The following is a 17,071-nucleotide window of genomic DNA, read 5'->3' as shown; positions in this document are numbered from 1 at the left end:
CTCAGTTAAGCTGCTGTGAATTCACCTCACCTGTCTCTAGCTATCCCCAGGGTCTGTGCTCCTTTTGTAGTTGAAGGAAAGGAAGAAAAGAAAAACAGGAGTGTTCATCCCAGGATAATGTAGGTGAAGAGGGAATTGCCTGATGGGAGTACCTCTCTCTCTGTATTGACCACGCAAGGAACCTGGACAACTTATGTAAACTAGGCATGTCATATATGGAGGGCGAGAGTTCCTGCAACAAATTCATCAAGCGAGTGGCGTATAAGTCTGACTGCTGAAAACATCACAGAACTCTCAGACTGTCTCTGGAATAGTCACAAAGTATAATGCTGGATAGAGTGCACATAAGAAAAACCCTCACTGCTGCCATAGCATCATTAGAATCATTAAGGTTGGAAAAGACCTCTTTAAAATCAAGTCCAGCTGTTAACCCAGCACTGCCCTGTTCACTGCTAACCCATGTCCCCAAGTGCCACACCCACATGCCTTTGAACACTTCCAGGGGGGTGATTATATCACTTCCCTGGGCAGCCTATTCCACTGCCCGACCACCCTCTGAGTAAAGGAAATTTTCCTAAGATGCAATCCAAACCTCCCCACGGTGCCATTTCCTATGGTCCTGTCATTTGCTACCTGGGAGAAGAGACCGACCCCCACCTCGCTACAACCTCCTTTCAGTGCAGGTGGTTTTGTGTGAAATGTGCTTACATGCATTTCACTTTTAAACATCGTTTTAGCTTGGTGGGATTTGTGAAATAAAAATGGCCAACTGCATGTATGTTTGGGCTTTTTAAAAGCTTGAGTAGTGCAAAGCAGCGCCCACGCCAGACAAAATAAAGACTGAAACCTCAGTAAATCAGTTCTGATTAAATCTCATAAGAAAATAAAGTAACTGCCAGGAAGAACTTGTGTTTCCAATAGTTAATTATAACTCCTCATGGAAACTGCAATTTTGTTTCCTCACTATTGCATAACAGCAGACATGAGTGTGGTAATTGTATCTGCGCGGTGTGTATCTCCAGGGTGTTGTGTGCTCTTGCAGAGAACAGTGTAATACATTCCCTTTATTTTTACCCCATCTCTTCCTCCCCCTTCATGTGATGGACCAAGAACTGTAGAAATCCCGTTCCTCTTCCAAAAGAAGAGAGAACATGGCAACAGCAGATTGGCGTGAAGAAAACAGCACTTTTGCAAAAATTCTTTTAATAACTCTTGCAGAATATATCTCAGAAACTATACAACAGTGAGGGAAATGAAATGGGGAAGGATATTATATACATACCTACACTTAGAAGTTTTAAGCAGCATGCTGCAGTTTGTAACACAGCAGGAAAGCACTGCAGGGGCAACAAAACCTTGTTGCTTCAATGAGTGAGAACTCCATGATTGCTGGAGAGCTTTTGTAAAACACACTTTATGTTCTTAGAAGAAACTTCAAGAGTGAGATACCTGAGAGAGAATGAAAACAAAAGCTTTATTTTTGTAATATTGTTTCTCTCTGGGTTATAATTTTTAGTGCTTTTGTGTGAGACGCTTACTGACAACATGTAACCAATGTAACAAAGGCGTTGGGACCCTGCTGAGCAGCTGGCAAGACTTGACCAGGATGCCTTCTGTCTCCACGCAATGTTGCTCTTGTGTAGCTAGAGACATTGGGACCAGATGAGAAAACATGATCCTATGCATTTTCCTGTTGTGTGCTGACCTGTGTTTCTAGTCTTTGCAATGGTATTTTTAGGGCAGTTTGCAGCAAGAAGTAGATAGAATCTGATTTCTGTTCAAAGGGGAAGCATTCTGGTTGGTAGCTGTGGATAGTTATGAGAAAGTGGATTCTCGTATTTTACAATTATTAACTGGATAATTGCTGGATATAGGTGGAGCTGGTAGGGGGAGCAGCAACAGCCCTGCAGATATTGAGAAGCAAGGGAATAAAGCAGGAATAATCTAAAACCATCCAAAACCATTTAAAATTTTATAGCAGTAGGACAGACTTGACTTCAAGGCTGAAGTCTGTTATTAGAATTGCAGCTCCTTTTGAAAAATAGATGTCCTTATGTGATTCTGATGAGAGGCTCTCTTTCTTTGCCTCTGTGTATCTCTTCTCTGTGATGCTTCAGCATAGATCAGGCCAGACAATACAGAATCTTGGTTTTTACCATTTTTTGACTTATCTGTTCTATGACAGGAGCCATCAGTGCTGTGGCTCAAATACTGATGTGAAGAAAAAAAGTCCTGACTTTTCTTTAGAGATGTGGTAGAAGTGTCCGAAGGAAAGTGGCTTCGCTTCTCTGTTTAAACATGCTCTTCTTTCATGTGGCATTTCTTAGCAACTGCATCCTTTGCTAGAGTTGAGGGTTGGGTGATAGAGCCAAATACCTTATGGCAGCAACCAAAGCAGTTTCTGTCAGGTGTCAGTGTATGTAAGGGAAGAAGTCATATGCATTGTGTGGCAATATGACAGTTCCCTGAAGTCCTTTTATAACAGCTCATCTTCCTGTAATGAGAAGAGGTCATTGGCAAGTGTTATTTGTCAGATTGGAAAAGCTAAAAATGAAGCCTATTTCTTAACAGCGGTTGTCACCAGCTTCTGTGTAATAAATGAACTTGTTATACAAGCTTCAAAGACACTCACATTTTTACTGCAGCAACAGCTTTTCATAATGTAGGAAAGTAGTCAAGTGCATAGATTGTCATGCAAAGCTGTCTATCTCATGAAAACCTTAGTAGGTTTCAAGCACTATTTCTAGACTTAGGCTTTTTAAAAAGGCAAGGTGCTATGAAACCTAAAATGTACTTTGAACATGGGAATAATCTTATATTCAGGATGTTGGTGTTTGGTCATATGACTCTAAAATCCAAAGGACTGCTTTGGGCTGGCCAAACTGGGACTATAAAGCATTCCTTTACAGGTTCTATTCCAAAATATATTGTGTAAGCAGTACAATGTGAAAGACAGTATTTACTGCAAAACTGAGAAGGAACTCTAAAGAAATCGGACTTTAAAATTTATTTTTTTTTAATTCTAGGTAGCTCAGTTGTCTTGGATTGAAAAGAAAGTAGCTGCTGCTCTCTTTGGGACTCCACCAACTTCAACAGTAGAAGAAGCATTGCAGAATTTCCTCAAGGTGAGTCCAAGGGTTTTCCTGTATTGCTGCTTACCAGCTATTATATGTGAGTATTGTCAAGATGTCTGTTCAACAGACTATGTTCAGTAGCTATAAATTCGGGGCTTTTCTAAACACCACTGAGCTCTCTATTAAAATATGTTTTTCTTTTCAGTTTTAAAATTAGTTTGGATATGAGTGGTTAGCACCTTTCTTTATTTAGTTTCAGGAAATTCTCCAATGAATTGCCCTGGTTAATAGGTATTGAATTGAGTGTGATATGGTTATAGATCAGCTACATATGCTTTTGAGACAAATGAACCATAGTGATAGTTGCTGATTTGCCTGTTTCTGCAAGAGCGTTAACATAGGCAAGGAAAACTTTGACATTGTGATGCTTCTCTTTTTCTGATCTGAAACTTCTTTTCCGTTGCATTTCAGTAGAAGCCCTTCATATTTGTGGAGATGAAATTGCCTTTGTAGTGAAGTAGAGAAGAAAGCTCTGTCATATAAGTCCATGTTTCTGGGCGTTCTACTTGAACACGGTTACGACAAAACACCACATGAATAAAATAAATCTATCTTTCAGTGCCTTCCACATGAACCATTTCCACTTCTGGAGCTCAACAGCATACAAGCATACAAGTTTTTCACTTGACTGGATTCAAAGCATAACCTACTATCACTACAATTACTTTCAGAAAGTTTTTCAAAGAAATAGGACAGGCAGATTTTCTTAACTATCAAGAGTGTTGGTTTTCTGTGTTCTTAGTCTATTTAAAGATTAAATGATCTCCTGAATTTTGGACAGTACAATACATTACCATCTTCCCAGTTTAAGAGATTTTATCTTGAAGGTCACATTCCAGAAGTGCTAGAAATAATTTCAAACATTCGCTTTAGCTTCAGGGCATTTTGTGGTAGGCTGCAGAGTGACTGTGGTTTTAAGTCATCTTCAGCAACAAAAATCAAATTACTGTCTAAAAGACAACTGTTTGGGTTTCTTTTTCAGTTGTTTGATTCTACACAGTTGTGGTGAAAGCAGCGTTGTTTTGGTCCAAGGATTACAGCTACTATAAATCTCACTGATGTAGTTTTTCCCTCCAAAAAGCTGTTTTTTGATTAAAAGCTGCTTCTTCATTAGTAGATAATTAGTAAGGGTTTTACTCATCTTGCAAGCTTTTTTGTCTTTGATGTGTTTTAAAAAAAAGACGTTCTTGAATTTTTTTAATGACCTGAACTTTTCAGAAGATGATACTTTGGAAAGAGAGGTGAACCCAGAGTTAGAAGATAAGAGTCTGTGGAAGAGAAATAGTTGTAAAATTGATAAACACAGTCCTTTACTCATTACATGAAGTGTGAATGGTTGGTTGCTTTCTTATTTCTTTGATGAGGAAATAAATATTCATGATCTAGAGACGGTGGTATCTTCAAACCTACCATGTAAGTGAATTAATCCAATAGATCTTGTACAGAATGACCCAAGATCTTTACAGAGCACTTAGGGAGAGAGGAGAGCAAGCAGTACAGAACATTTTAATGTGTTCACTATCAGCATCTCATGTGCCTGGTTTAGGGTTTGAGTTTTGTATTTTCTTGTTTTCTTGATTTTTTTTGAAGTGCTACTGAACAAATTGCATTACATAGAGTAGGGATGATTCCATCTGATGTTTGAGGAAATGTACTGCATTACTAAAAATGTTATGCAGACCACATAAATCTCATCACACAAGTTTTATGTCTATTTTCTCTCCTGTTTTTTATTATTTAGGCAGAAGAAATGCATCCAGGATATTCCAAATGCAATTATGTGTATTTGGCAAAGGTAACCAAGTTCTTTTAAAAATAATGATTTGTAGACTCTGGTCTTCTTACAGTGGTCTGATTGGAAACAAAATGTTTTTTCTTCTCAGTGCTATAAAGATCTTGGCCAGAAAAACAATGCACTGAAGTACTGTGATTCTGCACTGTCAATTCTCTCAGTTACTAATGAGGTGGGTATTGAGAGTGATAACTTGTCCCTTGTGACTGTTCTCTTGTCTTTGGCATCCATTATTGCACTGCTGGTAACAACATAATGTTTCAGTTTTTCCTCTGAACACAGATCATTCCTTTTTCCTCCACTCTAGGTTGGCTCATTACAGTTGTCTGTATCAACAGCTTTAAAAAAAAATCTTTGTTTAGGGAACTGTCAGAGCCTTGTCTGTATCAGAAATTGAATTGTACTCTTTGTAATTTAACCCACTTCATTAGATCATCTTCAGTATAAGCAATTGAGTGTGTCACTCTAGCTGTGCTGAAATTTTCCCCAGACCTACATTTTCCTCGGTTGAAAGCACTCTGGACTTTTTGTCCTACAGTCTCTATCTCTGTTTCTGAAAGCCTCTGGTTTGTGATTCTTCTCAAGGACAGTATGTTAACCACAGCAGAGGTAGATGAGTTATTCAAGATTGCCTTTGTCTTCAACCACAGGGCAGTTAAGGAGGCACAGTTCTTCAAGTCACATCTGCTGGAATATAGTTCATTGTAAGAGATTACTAGATTCTTCTTGAAGCCCATTTTTGGTATGTGGACAAAAAAATTCTGCAAATATTTGAGAGACTGTAAGTTGTTTAATATCTCAAATATAAACCAAGTGATGGCAAGAAGGTTCACTGTGTGATCTCATGTAGAAGCAAGTCCCATGACTGACCTATGACTGGAAACATCTTACCATCCTAGAGCATGACAAGTTCAAACCTGAGCTTTGTCAGCCTAAGGGACCCCCTTTCAGCACAGCAGATGTGGTATGGAGTGAGAGAGGTGATTCCTGAGAGGAATTGGCCCCCTCCTACTTAATTCTTTGAAGTTAAGGAAAAAGACCATTAAATAACTCTGTAACTTGACTGACAATAAATGCTGTGTGCGGAGCACTAACATGTTTATGTCAAGTGTTCCTGCTGGGAAGAAAGACCACTGCGTGCCTCACCAGCCGCTGCTCCTGGGTGGCCTAATTTTTGGCCCAAGTTATAGTATGTACCAATCATTAATTAATCATTAATTAAGTAATCATTGCTTATGTTCAGTGTTTCTTTAAATATGTATTGATACAGATATGACATTAACAATGATTTAATTCTGCTTTATTCTTTACTTACTGTTAAAATATACCTTCAGCTTGCCTACTACAGAACATAGGCAGAACAAGACTGCTACAAATTATCTGTTTAATATCCCATCACGTTTCTGAGGTATCAGCAGACCTGAGAAGGAGAGGGAACCCTGAGGTGAGAGCAGGAATTCAGAAGCAGTCTGAGGGATAGGTGTATGTATTCTGGAAAGCAAGGTGATGATGAGAATAAGAATTACTGGTCTGTGAACAGAAGAGTGAGCATCAAATGGGCCCCAAAAATCTTTTGTCCGTCTGAAGAGGAGAAGTTGATTTGACCTCTCCAGTTTTGACTAATTCTATAGATATCACAGATTTGTCTCCTTTGTCTTGTTTACTTGTGGTGTGTTTTAAGTTTAGAAAAAAAGAATCCAGAAAAATATGGTATCAGGGCAGTAGTATGTAATTCAGTTTAAAAAAAAACCAACCAAGCACTCAGCACAGGGTAAAAAACCCAAGTGCACGCTGAAAGAAATTACTGTGAAATGGAGATCTGCAACATGAACTCTGCTGTTGCTGACTGTTACCTCAAATCCCATCTGAATTTGAATATTACATGTTGTTTTGGTTATTGTGTTACAGAAAGACTGTTGCTGATTTTTGGGAAAACATGTTGGAAGTGAAGTGGTTTCCTTCACTTGGAGCTGTATGTAGGAATAACATCTAGTGAGATTAGTTTAAGAGAGGGAAGAGACTGTAATAAGACTGAAGAGGCATTGGGGAGACAGTAATAAGCAGATGCTAATAAAGTGCCTGGATTGACTGCAGCCCTGTAGAAGACGGGGTTCGTGGTCTGAAAAAAAAGCACAGGTCAGCAGCAGTCTGAGGATTTCTTTCAGTTTGCCACAGCACAGGATCTCAAGGTTGTCAGCAGTGTGGTATTTTGTCACAGTCATGTGAAACCCATCATTCCCAAGTGTAATCACAGTTTCTCACATGAGTTTTCTCTTTCTTCAAGCAGGGGAATTCCTTTATTGTTTTTAGATGTTGGCTTCTACTGAGAAACATGTATTTGTATAAAGGCATAAAATCAGGAGCAGACTGAGAGACAAAGTTGCTGGAAAGGTGCCACAAAGAGGAAGTGTATAGTATTTCATGATACAAATCATCTTGCAGAAAAATAATCATAGACAGTGGTTTACTTTTTATTGCTTCTGAGCATCCACAGTTTCCAATGACTTCTGGGAACCAGAGGTGCTTGGCATCAGTGAGGTAGCCCATAGCTCATTTTAATCCTCAGGTCAAATTCTCAGCTGCTGTAACTCAGGACACTTTTTTGACCCTTTTTCTAGGATTCATTTCATGTAGCATTTTGATTTAAGTGATATTATTTTTGTCTTGAATGTTATATCAGATCAAAATACCCCTTCTGTGCATCCACTTCTGTTCTACCACTTACAGAATATGTTTTAATTCAAGGGGTAAAGGGGCTTCGAAGCATAGCTAATTCTTGTTAAAGAAAAAAAAATCAGACAGCCTGTTTCAAACCTATTGTGAATCTTAAAAAGGATACACAGAAATTATAAAAAAAGAAAAAAGTTCTTATTGAGCGAGTCCTGTAAATTTAGTTACGGGAGGATTTTTAAAAACATGACGGTTTTTTGAAATAGTTTGGCACATTTCTAACTTATCAGTCTATGCTTTTTTTTTTTTTTTTAAAGGAAATATGTTAGATTTGGTTCAAATTACATCTGGAAAAACAAATCTGATATTACAGTGCAGCTTAAGAGACCTTTCTCTATCCTCTCTAAACAAAAACTTCCAATGAATCATGCAATCCTTCCTTGGCCATAAATACTGTCATATGGTGGAGTGGTACTTCACTGCTGGAGGTGCATGGGACATTAAATTGTCCAGTTTTTCTCTGGTTGCTACCCAGGTGGATAACCTCAGGGTCCTGGGAAACATTTGCCCCTTCAGTAAAAGAGATCCTAATGTTCAGGGCTGCTGTGAGTTATTGTAAAGTGCTTAACAGCTGCTCTGTTCATCTAGTGAATGTTGCATTACCCTTACTGAGACTCATTACTTTGTAGTATGCTCAAAGCTTTGCTGAGTGTGACTACATGAAGGGTTGTTGAAACCAGATGTGGTGGACTATTGTGGTAGAACAAAAATATGTTTTTAAATTTGAAGACAAAAATGTAATTTAATTTTGAAAGCACAAGTGTCTGTCTTGCGTATAGAAAGACAAAACGAATGTGTGTGTGTTTGGTTAAACACGTGGTCCTTTGCTTGTAAGGGGAATAAGACACTAATTTCTTGTTTATAATAAAGATTGTTGGAAATTTCAAGGCCAGAACTTGTAGAATTTCAAGTCTCAATGTAGGATTATAAAGTATAATAGTCAAGAAATTATTTTTTCTTGTATCTGGAGATGAGCATGAGCATGAGAGTGAACTCTGTGCTTGTTGGACCGGTAGGCTCACCACAAAGAAAGTAACAGCCTAGCAGAGAAAGAGATTAAAATTTCAAGGTTCTAGTCTCTATTACATGTTTTATAATGAATCTGAAAAGCAGCAGTTGTGTTACAAAAAGTGTAGTCTTGGAAGAGATTAAGACAGCAAAGCGGGGAAAATGCAAAGGAAATCTATTTGCACTGAGTTGCTGAAAGTTGTACTTAAAATGCAGATAAAAACTTCCCTAAAGCTGAGAATGTATTTTACAAAATTGTTGGTGATTTTGTGCACTTCTTCCCAGTAATTAGAAATTATGGCAGTTCAGAGTTGAAATTAACAAGTGAGAGAAATTTAGATATTACAGAAATTGATGATTATGGCATTCACTTCTTACAGGTGTAGAATGGGAGGAAGCAGAGACTTGTTAAAGACACTGCTTCAGCCTCAGTGACATCTGTGGAGGAGGTGATAAATGTAGTAATAGGCAGCAACAATGGCTGAAGGTTTACACAAGAATGCAGCTGCTGAGGAGAAATCATGCTCATACAATTTCCTTACACTTTTTTTACATCTCCATAATTGATCTCCCTGGCTATTAATTTCATTTTTATTATCGTCTGTAAGGAAAAAAGTGGGAGTTGCAGAGGAATGGGAGAGAGGTCAGCTATATACTTCAGCACCCATCAGCTGTTCTATTACAACAGACCATTTGTGTATCTGGATTTTTCAAGATTTTCCAAGAAATACCTACTCCAGCCAGCATAGATTGGTCATATGAGCAGACCTTGTTGTGATATTTCCAACAGATCTCATTTGAAGCTGCTATGGTAATCTGCCCTTCTAAGTAGGATTTTGAGGAGAAAAAAGTAATTTACTCTTGCTTTTAAAGTGAAGGTTACAAATTACGACCTGTTTTTGAAAAAAACTACCAATTGAAAGTGTGAATAATTTGGGCTAACCTTATAAAAGTGTTTTTGTTTTCTCACCGACCAGAATATTTTCTTTTCACAACATCTTCAGCTCAATAAAAAATGTCGTTCTTTTCAGAGAATATTTGTTGCTTTAGATTTTTTGCACATCTGTCCTCCAAAAGGCCAACAAAATTTGATGGTGTTTCAATTGAAAAATAATGGAAGTGTTCAGATTTGTGTTCATTTTGAATTCTAGGCTATTGTTTTCCTGCTAGTACTGTTTGTGGAGTTGAACAAGAGCTTCCTAATAGCTACCACAAACTCAAAGCTAAAATGTTTTTTGAGTATGCTTTAAAAAACTACTCCTTAATTAGTGGGTTTGTATACAATGGATCTGACCGCTTCAAGCTCAGAGAATACACTTTTTAAAAAACATTATAAAGAGATCAGATTTCAGACTAAAATTTGAGGGGAAAACGATACATTTGTTAAAGAGCTGCTAAAATAATTTGAGACTGCCCATATTTTACATTATTTTGCACTTCAAAGAATAGTCTATTTTTATCTTAGTGATCAGACCAATTTTCTATCTGCATGTTTTTGAAGTTCTTGAAAAAAGGTTTATTTGTATTGTGTACTTATTTCTTCTTTCCCTCTGAAAATGATTCTGAAAAGTGATGAAGATATTTTTTGTAGTGTCACGGTTTCATACATAAGGATGAAGTCTATCCTGATAAATACCAAGCTTATTATATTTATGATTAAACTGACTATCACACAGTATTCGTTTCAACATCCTATCAAAGGTAACACAGTTTTAGCATAGTTCTTAGTCCAGCAAGACTGGTCAGCAGCCAGTTCCCCAAAGTGTGGAGTGTGTCTCCTCTGCTGGCATTCTGATGATGCAGGGGCAGAGTGGGAGCAGTATTCACAGAGGCGGTGGTACACTGCAGGATTACAAAAATGGATTTGCGAAAACCTATTTTGAATTTTCGTAGAGTAGTCAGACTTCTGGGATTTTGAAATATATTGTCTTGGAGGCAATATACAGGGTGAAGGAAAGCCTTGATGGGCACCTTTGTGAGGAGGCTGTAACTGGGTGCAGTTGTGTTGCAGCAATGTTTCAGCAATGACTGTGCAGAAAGAAAAGCTTTAGGTCCCATCATGGGAGAGGCAGCAGCCAGACAGAAAGAGGAGAATGTCTTGAGCACCAAAAGCTCCACATAGTGTACAATAGTAAAAGAAAACCAGATCATAGGTGAAATTTAGTCTTTCAAGTTAGAAAAGAACCAGTGGATTAAAATTTTACATGACTATTCACTATTCTAAATTGTATTCTGCTGTTTTGTAATTTTTCAACAGTAGTCTTTGAATGAGTTGAACTGTTTATTCATATTCTTCTGGGTGTGAAAGGGTATTTTTCCCTCTACTTGAAGTAATATCTGAAAATGTGTAATTATTGTCAGCTGCATATTTTAAAGCTGCGCTTGCCTTCATCCTAAAAGCCTTGAGAAGTTACAGTTAATCCCCAGAGGAAGGTAGTGATAGTCTGAAAGAACATAGAATGCCCTATCTTGTACAGACAGCAGTCATATAGAAGGTGGCATGTGGATGATTGCATTGCTCTACTGCAGTATCAAAGGAGAATACTGATGGTATTATACAATTGTTAGTGCACACTACAGTCACGCCATCTGTGAGAGTCTGTCAAAAATCGAGAAGGGATATGATAGCATTTAGCTTTGTATTATTTATACTGTTCACAAGAGCTATTGCTCTCTAACAATCCTTGTGCATGTTTGGGAGTCTCTTCTGTTACAGTCCAGGATTTCTCCTGGAGCTGTGAGGGAATGATACAGCTGTACCCAAAAGCAGGAGTGTCTCTCGGCACCTCATTGCTGTTACTGCATATCAGAGTACAGCTTTGGACCACCCTTGCAGCCCAGCTCATTTAATATACCATGCTGCTCTGCTGACTTCAGTGAAACCCTACAGGATGCATGTCAGCTTGAGATTTGGCAGTGGTTGCACACAATTATGTTTTCGTTGGCTGGTGTAACCATTTTGGTTGTGGTCATGGGGGTGTATCATTCTCTGTTGATAGTTGGGACTTTGTCAACAAGTGCACACATGTGCAGTGCCTGGGTTGAGTGTGTTAGTGCATAAGGAAATAATTAGCAGAGATGGAAGGTAAAATCATTATCTTTCTGTCTTGGCTTTAATTGCCATTTAATTTTTACATGCACATTTATATGTGTAACTCTCTGTGTAAATGTATCAGTAAATTTTTTTAAGCAGAAATGAACTGTCAAAATGTGGACTACTTCCAGTTAAGCCAACATTCCCTTTTTCCCACCAGCTCTCTCTTCCTTCTTGCTCTTGTTTTCAATTCCCTCTCTCCCCTTGTTCAGTCCCTGGCCTCCCAGGTCTTTTTTTCCTGCGCATATCCCCTGTGAATGATGAAACACAAAAGTAAAGCAACAAAATAGGAATAAGGCAAAATGCAGTCCCTGGCCCTGTAATTTGAATACCTTTTGTGTAGCAGTTTGCAGAACATTTTGAACTCATAGTCAACTCTGAAGATGATATAAGGAGTGTTTAATAAATGTAAGCCTTGACAGTAGAAAGACAGGATTGAAACTGGCTATGTATTCAGTTAGTGCTGAACTAAGCCTCAGGGTGAACAAATGGGACTGACGCAAGTATATTGTGTTCCTCCTATGACTTGCACCTCTGCTTCTGCTTGCCACACTCTAAAGGGAGAGCCTGCTGTCTGAAAAAAAAAAAAAGCAGCCGACCTTATTGTTCATTTTCAGAAAGCCACAGACCCAGAAATCAACAAGGAGGAGAGTTGGCCCAAGACAGGATTTATGGCTTTGTCTTTCCATTAGCAGTCAAGCTTTGGGCATTAATGTGTTTTCACCCTTAAAACTGGAAACTGGTACACTGAACAGAGTTGTGGCTTCTCTCTCCTTTTATCATGACACACCTCTTGGTCTGGAAGGACTCTATCCAAAGGTGACTTAATAGTTCCCTTCACTGATCACTCTCAGCTTTGTTTTTAATGCCATTACTGATTTTTTTCAATGCTTTTGCCATATCTGTTCTTATTGACTGGAAGCTGCTGGCTCAATTAATGCAGCCCGTTAAGTAGTTTGCAACAATAATTCCTGCTTTTACTGCTGTAGTCCTGTTTAGAGCTGGCAAACCAGAGGTAGAATGCTTTGCACGTTTGCAGTTTCTTCTCCAGACAGTTCTTAGAACAATCATGGGTTTGTTCCATTCTTTTTCCTAAGCCCAGAGGAAGGTTCAGGGAAGATTGCCCAATATTTTCTGGACCTTTGCAACTTGTGAAGATCATTGCCCAATATAATCCTTTACTTCTAAAGAGAGAGACAATTATCCAAAACAATTTGGAGATAAATTTTTAAAATGCTGTATCCTGCAAAATGAGTAGAGAATCCCATCAACACATGAAATGCTGAACACTCTTCAGATATGAGAAAACCTGCATCTTTATAATTTTCATCTTAGAAGTGTCATAAGAGTACAACCACATACAATGAAACTTCTGCATTTCTTATTAGCATGGGACAATATCTGGCTTTTTACTTTTTTTATTTAATGGAGTTTAGAATAATTTTCACGAGTTGACCACAGTCAGTACAGAAAAGAGTGTATTTTCCCTGAATTAAGGGAAAATTTTGAGTTTTTCAGTTTTTGTTGAAATCAACAGCGTGTTTCTCCAGACAGCCTGTAGTGACGTGGAGTTTAAGGGGTGCTCAGTGCTGTATGACATTTCCTTCTGTTAGAGTATTTTGGCAAGAGCTTACTGGCTTTGCAGTGTGTGCCTTTTAAGGCCTCTGATAAATGATTAGGCAGATAGTTTAGCGTATTGTTGCCAGTGGGAGTAAGGCAGTAACTCCAAGAGAAGTGTCCAGCTAATGTATTAATGCCTTAATCCAGACCAATAATATAATGTAGTTTGACATGTCTGGCATATGGTTTCTATCATCTCAATATTCTTCTCTGTTCCTCCATGACATTATAGACAGCTAACCAAAATAAAGAGAAGCAGGAATTTTTTCACCCATAAAATATATTCTAAAATGTTCTGTATTTTGTTCCAGCTCTTTGGTTGATTGGGTAATGAAGTGATCCTGAAATTTAGTGATTACTTCACTGACTGTCTACAGTATTTTCTTTCAGAATATCCTGTGGCATTGTTATTACTGGTCCCTGTCATTAGAAATTCTTAGCAAAATCTGTGATGTGCAGGTACTTTTCACTTGCACTGTTCAGTATCCATGGGTGCATGTGTTGGGTGTTTGGACCTTTGCAAGCCTGCAGGTATGAGGTGCTGACATTTTAGAAATGTGGTTTTTAACCAAGGTGCATTTTGCAAGCTAGAAGTTCTGCAGCAGCAGCTAAAGGAAGCTGATTATATCCAGGAGACTTTTAAAAATAAGTAGAATAATGGAGTTTTTGTTCCGTGGTTACATGCTTATATTCATGTGCCCCTTTCCAAGCAGGTTATACATGGAATAGCCAAAACATATGTCTCTGCTTACCTGTGAGACAGTTTTAGGCCTGGGATAGGTTTAAATCCCCATGCAAACTGTGCACTTAACACATTGGCCTAAGAGGAGCCTTTTCCTGCTGCCCTAGGAGTACAGTGTAGTGTTGGCTCTGAGCACAGCAGGTCACTTGCCTCTTGCTCCCACACTGGCCCCACTCTGCTGTGAGCCCAGTAGCATAGGCAGAGCCCAGTCTGGAAGATACTGAGGGTGCAGTCAGCCCATGGTGGCTATTACAGGTAGGTGTGGCTGTATGTACTGAAACCACAATCTAACCTATGTCATGAATTACATTTCCCAATGTTTTCTTCTTAGTTGCCTAATAAATCATTAGCAAACATCACAGAACGTGATAGAAATGTGCATAGAAAAACTGCACGTGGTTGGGATGCAAGATTACATCAGGTATAAGGCAAGGCAATACTTTATGCAAAGCACACCAATAAAAGTTGTATCCCAGGCTGAAGGGCTTACTGGTCTGCTGAGAAGACTATTTGTGGGCTAACATTTTAAGTGCTTTAACAGAGCTGTAAAGGGAGGGCTGCCATCTGGCTCTTGTTTTCAGTTCAAACTTTATTTTTGTGTTCACTGATAAATTAACTTACTAGGCAGTCTTTACATTTTGTGGCTGTTGCAGTTGTGTGTTATGTCTGTTGTTAGTAAAGAAATGTGGATAGGCACATATTAGGCAAATGAAGGGATTTATCCTCTCTAAGTTGATGCATGGTTGTCTGTTTCTTTCAGGATAAAGAGGCCCAGAAAGACTTAGAGGCTTTACTTCTCACACTGAAGCTCTGATACTACATACTTTTAACTCTTCATGCTGTAATAAAATCGCAAAACTAAAATGAGAATCTACAGTGACTGGAAACTGCGGGTGAATTTCAGCTGAGTCAATGGCAAAACAGTCATTGATTTTGGTTGTCTTGGATCATGGCCTTTAAGTGTCCGGCAATTATGATACTAAAATAATACATTAATTTTTGATTCTTTATAATCTTGTACTGAAGTTTAATTTTAGATTTCTGACACTGTGAGTCTGATTCTCTGAACATCAAGTCCACTGCTGGCAATGGACATACTGGGGGTAAGAATGCAAAAAGAATAAATCTCACTTTGAAAGATCAATCAACTAGTATGTGATGCCAGCATAGAACTGTGTGTAGCATAAACAAACAAAAAATGTTTCTATAGTAAATTATATTTATATCAACTAATTTACACAGATGTGTACAGAAGAAAATCATGAATATTTACGTTTACACATTTCTCTGCTCTTAAAAATTTACAATCTTGTTCAAGTTAAAGAAAGCCGCTGCCGCAACAAAGCTCTTTTTACTTTAAACCTACTGTTGGTTTTACAAAGAAATATGAAAATTTTATAAATTAAATGTCAAAGTTATAATTTATTTGTAACATCAAGTACAATATTAAAGATCAGACCAATTAAATGAAATTGTTTAGATTAATCTATTACAGCTGTGATGTTTAATGGATTTTGTATCACAACCTCCATCAAGTTTGTGAAGTCTGGCTCTCTCTTTGAAGAGTTGCCTAACGTGGTGTCATCAGTGTCTTTGAAGAACCTTGTCCAGCGTGTGTCCATCACTACCCTTTTAGATCATCTATGTAACATAAACTGTACATAAAAATAGACTACTAAAGACCTACTTCTGTCTGTGTAGGACAGCAACATTTTCAATAAAATGTAGCAGATAGGGAAGGAATTTCCATTCACCACTGGCATGATCCAGAATACACCGAACTTTTTAGAAGAATAAAGGCTAGTTGTCATTGGCTTTTAATTCAGGATCTTAATCTAGATGCAGGGAGTGTATCTGGAAGAAGTAGGCATTTCTGTTAAAGGACATAAAATTGAGTAAGGACAACTATATGTTCCCTTGATCTATTTAATGTGTAAGATGATGTGGATCACTTCATGGCAAAGACAGGGAGATCTTCACAAACTGAAATATGCATTTTACTTTTTTCTAATGTTCATCCTGTGGAAAAATAGTTTATATATGTCTTTCTCAATTCAAGAGTCCTTTTTTTAAAATACATAATTTCAGAGAAAAGGAGAAATACTGTGAAAGATAAATGCTATCAAACAGTTCATTCTATAACAGAGTGTTGTGATTCACACAGAATAATTGACTTGTGAACAGGGAAGCTGGAAAGGTGATACGTCATGACTTTGGTAAGGAGCTGTTGCTAAAGTCTGCTTTGGACATTTTCACAGCCAGTGCAGGAAGCACAGTTTAAAAGAATCTACAAGAGTGATTTGTGCTTAGGGTTGTTGTTAACAATTCACTGTCACCTAGCAAGATGTAATAAGGAGGCCTTTACTGAAATCAATTTTATGCTAATTGATACCCTTTATAAAATAAATTGGATTATGCAATAGATACTTCATTTACAAGTAATTATTGATGATGAAAGCTTAAAAGTGTATTGGAGGAATAGATTAGAACAAGAAGTTACTGACATTAATTGCTGAAATTAGGATTCGCTTCATTAAGGGCAAATGTAAAGTCTTGAATTGAAGTAATTAACAGAAAGAGATTGGAGGAGATCAGGCTAGTTGTAATTCTGTGGAAAAGGATATGCAGATTCCAGTGAGTGGCAAGTTAATCATGGGTCAATAACGTCACGTTTTTGTGAAAAAGCGAATTTCATACTAGACTGAATAAATAAGCATTCCCCATTAAATTCACATGAAATAACCTTTTACTCTAATTAGGACTATTAAGTTCTAATGAGGTCTGTGCTAGTATACTGTATCTAGTTTCAGGCACCACACTTGAAGGAGGTTGGGGGCTAATTGGAAGGAGTCCAGCAGAGAGAGAGACAAGAAAGATGAGAGTGCTAGACAACATTATTTTGTGTGAAAGAATTTGGTGTGTTTAGTCTGCAGGAGCAAGGACTAAAGGAG

General features: G+C 37.9%; 1 protein-coding gene across 1 annotated transcript in view; it reads left to right on the top strand.

Moving 5' to 3' along the window:
- RMDN2 (regulator of microtubule dynamics 2) overlaps positions 1 to 15,520 on the top strand; it is a 47,260-nt gene extending 31,740 nt beyond the window's left edge. Inside the window, exons 8-11 of the mRNA XM_082302635.1 lie at positions 3,027 to 3,125; positions 4,876 to 4,929; positions 5,018 to 5,098; positions 14,881 to 15,520. Of these exons, the coding sequence (XP_082158761.1) occupies positions 3,027 to 3,125; positions 4,876 to 4,929; positions 5,018 to 5,098; positions 14,881 to 14,934 (288 nt within the window). The 3' untranslated portion in view covers positions 14,935 to 15,520. The remainder of the gene's footprint in view (positions 1 to 3,026; positions 3,126 to 4,875; positions 4,930 to 5,017; positions 5,099 to 14,880) is intronic.
- The last annotated feature ends 1,551 nt before the right edge of the window (positions 15,521 to 17,071 follow it).

This window comes from Coloeus monedula (genome assembly GCF_965178545.1).
Source record: "Coloeus monedula genome assembly, chromosome: 2".
NCBI lineage: Eukaryota > Metazoa > Chordata > Aves > Passeriformes > Corvidae > Coloeus > Coloeus monedula.
This window is presented reverse-complemented; position numbering and strand designations above follow the sequence as displayed.